The sequence below is a fragment of the Thamnophis sirtalis genome, unplaced genomic scaffold (assembly GCF_051295495.1).
Source record: "Thamnophis sirtalis isolate CommonGarterSnake01/CBP01778 unplaced genomic scaffold, rThaSir2_p1.2 scaffold_1, whole genome shotgun sequence".
Classification (NCBI taxonomy): Eukaryota; Metazoa; Chordata; class Lepidosauria; order Squamata; family Natricidae; genus Thamnophis; species Thamnophis sirtalis.
Window position 1 is genome coordinate 91,123,739 of NW_028261381.1, and position 12,891 is coordinate 91,136,629.

Below are 12,891 nucleotides of genomic sequence, written 5' to 3' on the forward strand. Positions count from 1 at the left end.
AAGCAGTGTTAAAAACCCCGGGCTTTTACTATCTAGATAATTTTATTAATTCTAAAAATTAAAAAAAATATCAATAGTTTTTTTATATAGTAGGCTGTTCTGACCACCCCTCTCCGTATGGTGAGTCACGCCGACACAAGATTACTGCTAGACAATTTATTCACAGTAAATTAACACACCGACAAGACTTCGGCAGCAACCCAGACTTCCACAGATAAGAAATACACACCAGAGCTTCTCCAGCTTTAGTATAATAATTGAATTCTGCAAACAGCCTCCTCCCAAAGTCTCTTCTTATATACTCTCTTGGGAGAAGCCTAATTACAACCACCTGGGTCCAATTATCTTCTGTATCTGCGTAGTTGCTGTTGGAGCTTATCTGCTGGCCTTTGCCTGACGTCAGGGACCAACTCCCTTTGGCTTTCACCGCTGCTCCATGCCTCAGGCGCATCTTGGTGGCCAACCAGCCTCTCTGGTCCCTGCTCGAAGTCTGAACCCTGTCCAGAGTCCTCCACATCTTCCAGAGCTGACTTATAGGCCCCCTCGCTGTCAGAGTCTGTTTGCAGCTCCAACGGCTCCTGCTGGGCCACAACACTAGGCCAATATCACTTTTTCAGTATCTCATAGGCTTCCAGTTCCATGATCGACACAATCACAACCAGGTATGTTGGGAATTGTAATCCGGCAATACTTGAGAAGCCACACTTTCCTTGCTCTGTTCTGCCCATGCATTTTTCTATACATTTGCTATTCAAAATTCTTCCCTCTGCAAAAACAGTTTGGTTGTCCTTGTGTTAAAAAAATAATGCAAAGAAAGTAATAAGTGCTGTGAGAAAAATTAAATGCTGAAATGCAAAATGTGGTGGTGCAACATTGAAATATTAAAATAGGCTGTGCTTGGTTTATGGTATAGTTGTCAAGCGCTGGGAAAATCAGGTGATTCAAGCAGTTATTCAGAAATATAAAGATTTATTGCAAGCTTAAGCTCTCTACAAAATCTGAGCTGCTAATGGTCAAGGAACATGAATAGGAATAAGAAGGCATTCAATGTAGACTGAATTTAGATCTCTTGTGAGCGTGCAGGGACTCATGATTTATGATGTGTTTGACTTCTCCCTCAGGCTCAGCCTGGTCATCTACAAAAGTTATGATTTGAGGAAATTTCATTTTTATTTGGCTGAACATCATGGAAGGTGAAACGGGTACTGTTTTTTTCACCAATTCATTTATGAGAGCTCTTTGGTTTTTATATGATTCTTTACACATTTTAGCATATAAATAAAAGTAATGGAGGTGACTCAGTTTGAGGTAGGGTATCATCCTTATTCTGTTCATACAGTATATTAATTTTCAATGACTTTAATTTATGGCTTTAATTGATGTTATCTATTATGGTAAGAAAAAAGGAAGACAAGAATTATATGCCAGTACATTAAGGGCTGTCTGAACATAATAATAGCAAAGGCAATTAAAATTAAGTTATATTTATTTTTATTTATTTGTATTTCACCTTTATTATTTTTACAAATAACTCAAGGTGGCAAACATATCCAACACACCTCCCTCCTCTTATTTTCCCCATAACAGCGACTCTGTTAGGTGGGTTGGGCTAAGAGAGAGTGACTGGTCTTAGGTCCTGTAGCGGGCTTTCATGGCTAAGGTGGGTTTAGAATACCATATTATTCGGAGTATAAGATGGTCATTATCCCCATCACCTAGAACTGGTTAAAAATGCGACACACGGAGGTCAAAACAGAATATGCAGCAGTGATGGGTTCTCATTTTTTTTACTACTGTTTGGTGGGTGTGGCTAGGTGGGGGGTATGTTACTGAGTGGGCGTGTCCAACTTGGCATTACTCATGCACACACCAACTCAGTTACGGTACATGTCCCCCATCTAGACAAACTCACTGAACCGGCAAAAAATTCTGCTTTGCCAGCTGGGAGGCTGGCAAAGAAGCCTCGCTTTCTGTTGCCGCAGCTGCTTCTACCTCAGCGCTAAACAGCCCCTGCCCTCCCCCTACGGACTGGCACTGTAGGAGGGCAGGAAAGAAGCCAGTTTTGGAAGAGACATTTCCTCCCCCTCCAGAGAGCCCGTGTGAAGAGAGAGGAGGTGGGCGGTTTGTTGCCAGCACCTCCTTTGTTCGTTGTGGCGGCTGCAGAAAGACACATGTTGTAGCAGCGTGTACGACACCTGCCTAGGTGAAGACTGTGGGTGGGCAAGTTTTTCTTTCCTCTCTCTCTCTCTCCACCCACCCACCTCCTGCTGATTTTCCTGCCACTCCTCCCCTGCGTTGGCTGGTCACAAGAGTTGAAGAAATAAGAGCGGGGGATTAAGCAGAGACAAGAAGTCACCCAGAGGAGTGCTCCCCTTTGCCCTTGGTGGCGGGGGCTGCTTTTTCACGTGCCTCTTTTCTTTCTCTGCCCTCTCATTCCCTTGCTTGGCTGCTACTGCCGGGGTGCCACCAGGGCAAGCAAGGGAAGGAGAGAGGCCGTAGAAAGAAAGGAGGCATGCAATAAGCAGCCCCACCGCCAAGGTTCACCAGGATGAAAAGGTAACACGGTCAGTTGATTAGTCCAGCGCACCAGGCAGAGAATCCCCGGGTGCTGATCCTTAGCAGTGCCCCCATGCCAACTGCAGTAGGACCCCTTCTTCTACCTCAGCACTGAACGGTCTGTGACATCCCACCCCCCCCCCCACACACACAGACCCTGTGCTTACCCTGGCGGCACCCCGGCGGTAGCAGCCTAGCAAGGGAAGGAGAGCGGCTGGAGAACGAAGTGGGTGTGGTGCACCCAGAGATGCTGTTTCTTCACAAAGCTGAGGACGTATGAGGCACTTTTTCCGTCCTCGGCGATTACGAGGAAGCGGCTCTGTGTGCGCCACACTCTCTTCATTCTCTTCAAGAGCTGCTTTGCACCTTGTTTGCAAACACACCGCTTGGAACTCACTGCCACTCCCCCTCGCCCCTTGGAGCTCCAGGCGGCTGGTGAAAGGTGAGCGAGGATCCCACTCAGCATTTTTTCCTGCCAGTGGAAAAAGTGCTGGGAGCTCACACCCGCCATTCTGCCTGCCGATTAGAGCTCCAAGGAGGGGGGCTGCAAAGCTAGCAGCTTCAGGAGACGCTGACCGGTGGGGAGGAGAGGCTAGGCTAGAATGAATGCTTATCTGTGTGTAGGCAGGAGGATGCAGTTCTGTGGATGCACATGGTGAAAACAAGTCAGGGCGATCATCAGAATGGGCCACTTCAGGGGTGTGGTCATCCAGCCATCACTACCAGTTCAGCGACCCAGCCCCAATTAGCACTACCGGTTCACCTGAACCAGTCTGAACCGGGAGCAACCCACCTCTGGTGTGTGGATGCCAAAAACATGCGCAGATGCTAAAAACGCAGTGCATGGAGGCGGGGATCAGCGTCAATGTTCTGTGGCAATCCCTGCAGCCTGGAATGAGTCTAAAATGGGACTTGCAGAGGCCAAAAATGTGAAGCACGGAGACAGGGATAGGCGACAATGTGCTGTGGCGATACCCGCAGCCTGGAACATATCTAAAATGGAGCATGTGAAGGCCAAAAAAGGGACACGTGGAGGCTGAAAATGGCCAAAGGGGGAGGGCGGTGAGTGGGTGGGGCTTCAGCAACATTCACTGTATAAGACACACAGACATTTCCACCTAGTATTGTGGGGTGGGGAGTATATTTTATAGGCCGAAAAATACGGTACTTGTATGATAGCTAGAATTTGTTCAGATTGTTAAGCAGATAGACAGAAAGCATTGAACCTATTCATTTAAATAAATACTGTTGTAACAGTCTGGGTCTTTAGTCTCCTTTTTCATCCTCCCTTCCAATGATGTGACTTCTAATATTAAAAGTAATTGATCATCCACAAGAAAAATTATCCTACTCAATCTCTCTTCCTATGAGAGGAAATCAACACATTGCTTTGCATACCTGTCATGTAAGCACTTGTCTGCATTTGTTTGTGGATTGAAATTCAAGTCCGTTTAAAACAATTATCTTGAGCAGCTTTTTCAAAAAAATAGGTTTTACATAAAAGTATGACCATGGTAGAGCTGAGACATGTTCTTACTATATACTTATCAGCTTGAGTTTTAAGTTTTGAATGTGTTCGTATCTGTGCTTTTGCTTTCTTTTAAAGGAAGAGATTGCTATGAATGTTTAAATTTATGCTGCTCACTTTAAAAAAAAGTCAGTAGTAATACAAAAACAACTAATAAAATTCAGAGTTCATGTCTGCATATGTGTCCTGATATCTACAATCAAAGAAATCCAGTACAGTTATAGCTCTGAGTTGAAGTATGTACAACTATGTACCTAAATTAGTACTCTTACCTGAATAAATATAATTTTATATACATTTTAAGTTCTTGTTACATTTGATTCTTGCTAAATTTGTATATGAAAGATACAAGATACAGGTGCTCACATCAAACTTATCGGGCCCTTCAATAAATATCTAAAGTAAGAGCCATAAAAGGAAATAAATCTAAATGCAAAACCATTGTTTCGTATGCTATCCAGACATATTTTTCATTCTTTTCACCTGATCTTTGTTCTGTTTTTCCACCTCAGCTATCTACACATAACATTCAGTTACTTTTCCATGCTATGTATACTCATTTGTCCAATTAGCCTGAGAAGAATGCTTTATGTGTATGCTATCAAGTCCAAGTATTGTCTTCTTGTGTATAGTTGATTCATAGAGTTGACACCCAAAAGGCCTTTGAATTGTCAAAATACTCAGGGTTTTTTATATGTACTTTTGCTTATTTGGTTTTGGGGTTTGCCATTGGATATTTTCATTATTATGCCATTATTATTCTTTGAGCTATTTTAATTTAGTGCTCTCTGTGTTTAGTTGTTTTCTTGCGGATGATTCATTACCCAATTAGGTAATGTCATCAGTGCTAGTAGGAGTGGGGCTGCTTGTTTTCTTGTGGAGAACAAACCCCATCCCTACTAGCACTAATGAGTTATCTAGCTGGGAAATGAAATGGCTGCAAGAAAACAACCCAACTCAGAGAAAACCAGGGACCTCACAGTTTAACCCTGAGCTACAAATACTCTGTTAATACTTTAACTGAGTTGATCAAAATAATTTTATCACAGAATTGTAATTTTTGCTTTGTTTTTTGTTTTCCACATTTAGGGACATCAGTATGAACAATATAACAAGATTACCAGAGAATGCCTTCAAGAATTTTCCTTATCTTGAAGAGCTGTGAGTATTAAATCTAACATACTTTGTAGTATGGAAAGTGAATGAGTGAAGGAGATTGGCTGAAGAATTCCTTTAAAACTAAATAACAAAGAGTAATGATACTGTGCTAATGAGAGAGAAAACATATTTCTTCAAATACCATTTGCACAGGACCTTTTCATAGTAATTATTTTAATTGTGATTCCAGTGTTGCCCAAAGGCAGTATGGGAGTGTCTAATTACCACAGCTTTAAATGGAGCTGTACTATATTGATTCCATAACTTGCACATACAATATGTGACAAATTCTTGTGCTTACCATGTGCCAGGAACTTCTGAATGATAGGGGAAAATATTTTGTCGTGTCTAATTTGAAAGCTGAAAACCCAAAAAACAAACAATAAAAACCCTTTCGTCTCTCCAATTCTTGCCATTATATCAGAGGTATACAGTACTTCACAATTCCTAAAAATAGCTAAGCACAGATTCCCAAAAATCATTAGGGCAGACCTAGATCATCTGAGATGTGGTATCTTTGTACATTATCCAATTCATGATCCCAGTTTATCAAACATTTACTAACTAGTTTGCTTTATTTGCACACAAGAACAAGAAAAAAGTGCCAACTCTTTGTTTTACAAAAATGTCCTGTTCCAACCACTAAGAAATCATTGCATGTGATAAGCTGGGAATTGTCCTGTAGTTAAGAGCCACATTTTGCTTCAGAGATTTATAGATTGTCACTGATGTTACTAAAAGGACATGATAAAATTTTATCTCAATCTTAAGAAAAAATTAAAAATAAACTGTTATGTTAAGATTAGCCAGATCACTTTATCCTTGGGCTGTAGCACACAACTTGTAAACTTCAATAATTTTAAATATATGGTGCAACTTTCTAAAATTTTGAAATAATTTAATATGTATTTCTTTTAATGTTTATATTGCCCAATTCAATGCATCATGGAGAAATATAGACACACACACACACACACAAACACACACACACACACAAACACACACACACCAACACACACACACACACCATTTCTTTTAGTAGAATAATAGCCGGCATACTGGCTATATAGTGGTATGAATAGGATCAATATATAATTTTCTCACTACATGGCATTGGACTTAGATGTTTGTCAGGAGAATTGCACATTTCCTGATCCCTTTTTGTTGAAGGAAAGGAAGATATATAATGGACAATGTTTTTAAATCACAGAAATTAAGAGGAAAAGTTCTAAAATTCCCAGGAGCATAGAAACTGAAAAAAGCCTCACCTAGCTATTCAGTCTAAATTGCCTCTTCTATTAAAAGGTTCCACCCAAAGACAGAAGCCTCAAGGAAAGCCATCTAAATTGTTTTTATTTCTAGAAAATATTTGCTGACCTTTGATACACACTATAGTTCACAGAGCAGGATAGGCTGACAAACCTGAAACTCCTTTACTACTTATAAATAAAACAATTAGAACTTGGAAATTTTTTCTTAGTAGTTGAGAACTTTATAAGTGAGAGCTTTATAGTCATTTGGGGGCATTTGTCTGCACTTTAAGATAGACATTCAGAACTCTTGTACTACCTGTAATATTTGCTGTTGTAAACTTCATAAAATATATTATGGGAACCAAAACTCAAGAACAAATTCTACTGAATATTACAAATATTGTTAAAATTATAGGTTCCTTATAATGTGGACCTATTGAATCCCTTCTGTTATAACAGGCATGGTCCACATTCACTTTTTTAATAGTAGTTTAGAAATTATCTTATATTCAGATATGCAAGTGGACTAATGTTTATAGTAGATTTCCTCCTGTCACATTTGTTATATTGGTTTGTTTTCTTCTTCCTTCCATCATGAAGTTTACTTCATGTTGACCATTAATTATTATAAGTGTAATCAAATGAAAGAGTTATAGTTTATACACTGTTCAGACCAACTATGTGTATACAATTTACATAATAATATTAGTATTTAATAATCTGTACATGCTAATGAATATAATGGGAATTCTTGCTTTTGTGGCAATTACTCTTCGGAAAGTAATTTATTAAAAAAACCATTACAGAAGACTATCATGGACTTTTCCATTTCCTTTAATGATATGTGTTCTCTTTGTAACATCAACATGAGCATTAGAGCTGTGAAAATCATTCTTGAAAGCTTGCTATATCTATTTTAAGGCATGTTTTACTGTTCTGAGCACTTACGTTACATGTGCACCTGCCAAGATTCCTTTACAAATTGTAAATCAGTTGTAATTAGTATGTTGCTGCCCTGGGTATTAGATAGGGACTAGAATTCCTGGAGAGTTTGACAGCTGTCTTGCTTTCCCTGCAAAATATCTACAGTTCTGTACAAATATCTGAATGTATTCCACAAAATTATTTTTTTAAAAACTTAAAATAGTTGCAGCTACTCCTCTACTTAGCATAAATGTATTAGCATTAAAGGATTTAGAAACCCCAGAATTTGGAGTTCTTTGTCATTCAAAAGTGCACAAATTGTTGCAATAGTGATTATTCAAATTCAAGATGGCACCACTTGTAGTAACAACAGAAAGAAAAGACAAAAATCATCCTTTGGAATATACAAATGAAAAGACACTCAAAGAAGTGAGTGTTTACTTAAGGATGTGTTCCTGTAAAAAAAAAGGGGGAGGGGGATGACAGATGACTCTGGTTACATATAAAAGCTTTTCTGGGAATAAAACAAGAAAATTCATGATCTGAAGCTGGATCTAATCTAATGTTTTATAGCTGTGCTGAGTATTTAAAAGTATTTTGCAATGAAAAGCCCTTTCTTGGATTGTTAAAGTAACTGCATTCTTTGGAAGCTTCAAAGCCCATCCCATACTGTCTATGCATTTGTGAGTGTGGACAGCTTAGCTGGCAGTTTTGAAGGAAGAGTTGTCTGCGCACACGTACGTGTGTGCACCCACATCTGGAGAAAGTGAAGCAAAAGCAGCCAAGTGAGCATTCCAAAATCTGTTGTAGCGCTTTCAAAGTAATGCTTTATGTCTACTTTGGAACCAACACTTTCAGATTCTTGGTACAGAATATTGGATTGTACTACCCCAAACTTCTCCCTTTTCAAAAACCCACATCTGGATAGGCTAAGCAAATATAAATTCTAGAACTCCTTTAATTGTACTGCTGTCACTAATCTCCAGTTACGTGGGCTTGTGGCTTACAGCTTAATTTTTAACTCGGATTTTATTTTACTTTTGTAGGTGGCACCATTTATCTCTTGAATTTTAATTAAATTTTATGTAACCGTATAGCGCAGTGGCAGTCAACCTGGTCCCTACCGCCCACTAGTGGGCGTTCCAGCTTTCATGGTGGGCGGTACGGGTTTTGTCCGATATTGAAGTACCTTCCTTTTTAAAATTTAATTGATTTCCCTACTTTATAAATCACTATTACTGTGGAACCGGTGGGCGGTTAGAAAATTTTACTACTAACAGAGATACAAAAGTGGGCGGTAGGTATAAAAACGTTGACTACCTCTGGTATAGTGACTCAGTTTTTAGTTTTATAGCATTCCCCTCCCCCAAGTTTTTTATACCATCTTTTAACACTATAGTCACTGTGCTTACAGGTTATTGTGGCTTTTTATGGTATAGTTACTGATTCTAGTATTTCCACATGTTGTATTGATCAGAGATAGAAATAACAGCTTATTGTAATTATTTTTGATCAAGCAGTCACACATTTCTGCTTTGCTCTATCTCTTAAAGCAAGAAATATTAGTCTATGAGAAAAGGTATTTTCCAAGAGGAATATCATTTTAATAAAGAAGACATGATATCTTCAGTGGATATGGTTTTCATATCACATTAGAACATAATTCACTAAAAATGATCCTGTCATTGAATTAATATGATTGACACAGTCCATCAGGACAGTATGTGATCTATTTTTCTTATTAACTGCGTATGGAGTACATTAGAAAAATAAATATATGCACTTCATTTTAATGTTCTCTAAAACATGGCAAGCTATTTCTTTAAACTCATTTTTAAAAATAAATTCTCTGTATTGTCTTAGGTGTGTTCACCTATTCACAGTGATACACTTAGGCAGGTACACGTGGCTGAGTTGCTTTTAATTTACACAAAAAATAGAAATTGTCCATAATTTGGAACAACCATTACAATGAATTATTTGTTTCAAAATATCAATTAGGAGTTTGTTGCAAAGTCACCTTAAGCAACTTAAATAAGTTTCAATTTTATAACACCTAAACTCCCCTCGCCTTTTAAAAAAAGAAATATAATGAAATTTTTACAATAAATATCAGCTGAATAAAATGTTTTGCAACCTTTCCTTGAACTTCAAGCAAGATACTGATATTTGTACAGCTGCAAAACTCCCAAATGCTTATATAACTATAGAGGAGGGTCATTACATCCATGTTATAGAAAGGAAACATCATGCTCACCGGAACAGAGACAAGAATGGCAGGGGGAGGGTTGAGCGAAACAGAGGGTGTAAATTAGCAGGGGCTCCTTGTCTGAAATTATAATTACATCATTCATGTTTATGTGGTGTGCTTCTATTTCCCTTAGTTATGGTAATGAATTATGATTCTCTTCTTCCCTGTGCCTTTGGACTGTGGTGTGGAGTTTTAACAGGATTTCATTTTGTCCCCCTGTAGAATTCAATTGAAAAACATACTGACAAACAATGGATTAAATATTCCATATTATTGATCTAATAAATGCATTTATTTATTAGATCCTGCCTTTGAGGGAAAAGTGTAGGTGGATGATAGACAGTTAAAAAATAATGTCTTGTAGAAGAAGCAAGAGTTACATTTTCCCCTTGTAATTCTAAAATCCAGACATTATGTTAAATCAAATGACAGGAGATTCCCAGCAGGCAAAAAGATGAACATCATCTATGCACAATACACAGTTAAAGTATATAAAATTCACTGCCATAAAATGTAGTTGTGGTTACTAACAGATACCTTTAAAAGGGACTTAGCCTTACATTACACAAATTTTACTGTCATTAAGAATCCTGCTTATAATGGCTGGGAACCTTGGCATCAGTACAGACATTCAAAATGATTCCCTTAGAAATCTCATACTTTACTTAATTTCTGAGCATCTCACAGCCAATTTTAAAAAAAAGATTAGACTATGAAGGTCATTGGTCTTGTTCATTTGTGTGTGTGTGTGTGTTTGTGCGCGTGTGTGTAAGAATTTTGATTATAATAAAGTACTGTAAATAATAAATATAAAACTAAGCTTAAATATAAGAGACTATTTTGCAGAATGCATATTCACTGTGTTTTACTTTGAATAAAGAAATGTGTTGTTGATGATAATTGAATATAAAATCATTGGGAGAGAATTCCTGGAATGCGTGTAAAAGTTTTTTTCTATATTTGCACTTATAATTTATCAGACAAATAGAAATACTATGTATGTATTTTTATTGCAATCTTTTCCAGACGGCTAGCTGGCAATGACCTTGCTTTTATTCATCCAAAGGCCTTGTCTGGGTTGAAGGAACTCAAAGTTCTGTAAGTAATCAAATATCAGTGCTTCATAGTATAATTCTTCTTTCTTGTCCATTCAGCATGTTCACTGATAGAATGAACAGAACAATATGTTTTTGCTCTAGTTTCCAATACAGTATAGAGCCAATAATGAGGAAAAAACCTTTTAGTTGCTGAGAGTTGCTCTTTTTTCTTTGAGGGTTGTTGCACAGAATACCATGGTTTCAGTTTAGATGAAATAGCTGAGGCAAGCTACCTGGTTATTTCTTCTGTCATGCTACCTCAGATTATGGTCATCATAAGAGCCAAGGTGGCGCAGTGGTTAAATGCAGCACTGCAGGCTACTGCTAGATCAGCAGTTCAGCGGTTCAAATCTCACCGGCTCAGGGTTGACTCAGCCTTCCATCCTTCCGAGGTGGGTAAAATGAGGACCCAGATTGTTGGGGGCAATATGCTGACTCTCTGTAAACCGCTTAGAGAGGGCTGAAAGCCCTATGAAGCGGTATATAAGTCTACTGCTATTACTGCTATTGCTATTGCTATCAACTCTCCATATCTGATGGAGAGCTGAAAGTCAACTAATCCTATAGGTGCTGTCCATGTGCAAAAATGTTTCTTGCAGGATTTTCTTGCAAAATGTATCTACAAATTAGCCTGTATTCTATCCAAGTGAACAAATATACCTCTTTATGATGCTAGTTAAAATGTTTTGGGATAAAGAAAAAACAACTACCGTAGTCCCTGAAGGATTGCCTCTGTCCTTAAAAATGTTTATTTGATTTTTGTTTTTGCTTTCTTTTTTATTATATTAAAAGAAAATCAGATATAACAAGGAGAGTACGGTTTTCTTAAGAAACACAGTTATATTACATGATAGTTATAATATAATATACTGTGTGCTATTACTATAGTATATTACTATATAGTAATATTATAATACACAACTACATTTAATTCAGAATTTCAAAATGAGGGAGGAGGCATATGTAAAACAGCAGGAACAAATTATGCTAAATAATGGACATTAGTTTATAGCTCTTTCTCTCTCTCTTTTTTCTAGCACTTTGCAGAACAATCAGTTGAAAACTATTCCTAAAGAGGCCATCAGAGGACTCAGTGGATTACAATCCTTGTAAGTAGTATTGCCTGAACATGTTAGTTGGGTTCATATTTTATATTTCATGAATTATTTTGGAAACCAAAATTAACAGGATTGTTCAGACAGCACTCTTAATTGTTGCAAATGCAACACTTTTTAAATTAAAGCTCAAATAAATGTACTAAAAAAGCCTATCGGTATACACAGCTCAATGGAAGCACGCTCCAGATACTTTATTATAGATTCTTTTTTGAGTTAATTGATTTTATTACAGGAGACATACCCCACTATATTCAAGTAATTATACATGATTTAATGGTGTATAAAATAAATAGAAATATCTAAAGGAATTTATCAAGTGTGGGAGTGGGAGAGGTTGGTCTTGGTTAGTCTTTCAGTAGTTCTTGAAGATAGTCAGAAAGAGGCACATAAATTTAAGTAATAAAAACTGTTTCAAAATGCTGTGTCTTATGTGAATATTGACATTTTAATTTTTCTTAGTTTAGTCTAAATTTAGTTTCTTCTGTGTAAACCACTGGGAATTGTTTTATTATTATGGCAGCATAGAAATAACTTTTAATAAATGAATAAATGTGTTAATGATGCATAGATTGACATAAGAGTGAGATATTTATTGTCAAGATTCACTGAGAGGTATTATATTTCGAAAGGGTTAGAGTTCATAGTTGTCTTCCATTCCCAAATTTTAAATTGGTGCTGTTTTGACAATATTATGCTCCAGAGGCAGCCTGGTTAATTATTGGAATTCTGCTTATCAGCCTGATGTGAGATAGAGAAAGACAAAAACAAATACAACAAGGTGATTGAGAGCACTTTCGCTGGGCTAGCTTCTTCTATATTAGCTGAAGCTACAGAAGATCTATGATGGATAATATTATATATAATGCAGTGCAGAAATCTGCCTTAGATCTTGTATGGGAGTAATGATCAGAAGATCTTCATTTGGCAGTACGCCTTAGCGAAATGTTCTAGGAAATGTTGTGGAGGTTGTCAAATACGAAAGCTACGTGATTAACTTATGAAGAGC

General features: G+C 37.6%; 1 protein-coding gene across 2 annotated transcripts in view; it reads left to right on the forward strand.

Annotated features, from left to right (window-relative positions):
- The window catches only part of LGR4 (leucine rich repeat containing G protein-coupled receptor 4), a 68,084-nt gene that overhangs the window by 27,786 nt on the left and 27,407 nt on the right, over nt 1-12,891 (forward strand). For both annotated transcript variants that reach the window (XM_087718850.1, XM_087718841.1), the window contains exons 2-4: nt 5,174-5,245; nt 10,697-10,768; nt 11,805-11,876. In XM_087718850.1, the coding sequence (XP_087574976.1) occupies nt 5,174-5,245; nt 10,697-10,768; nt 11,805-11,876 (216 nt within the window). The remainder of the gene's footprint in view (nt 1-5,173; nt 5,246-10,696; nt 10,769-11,804; nt 11,877-12,891) is intronic.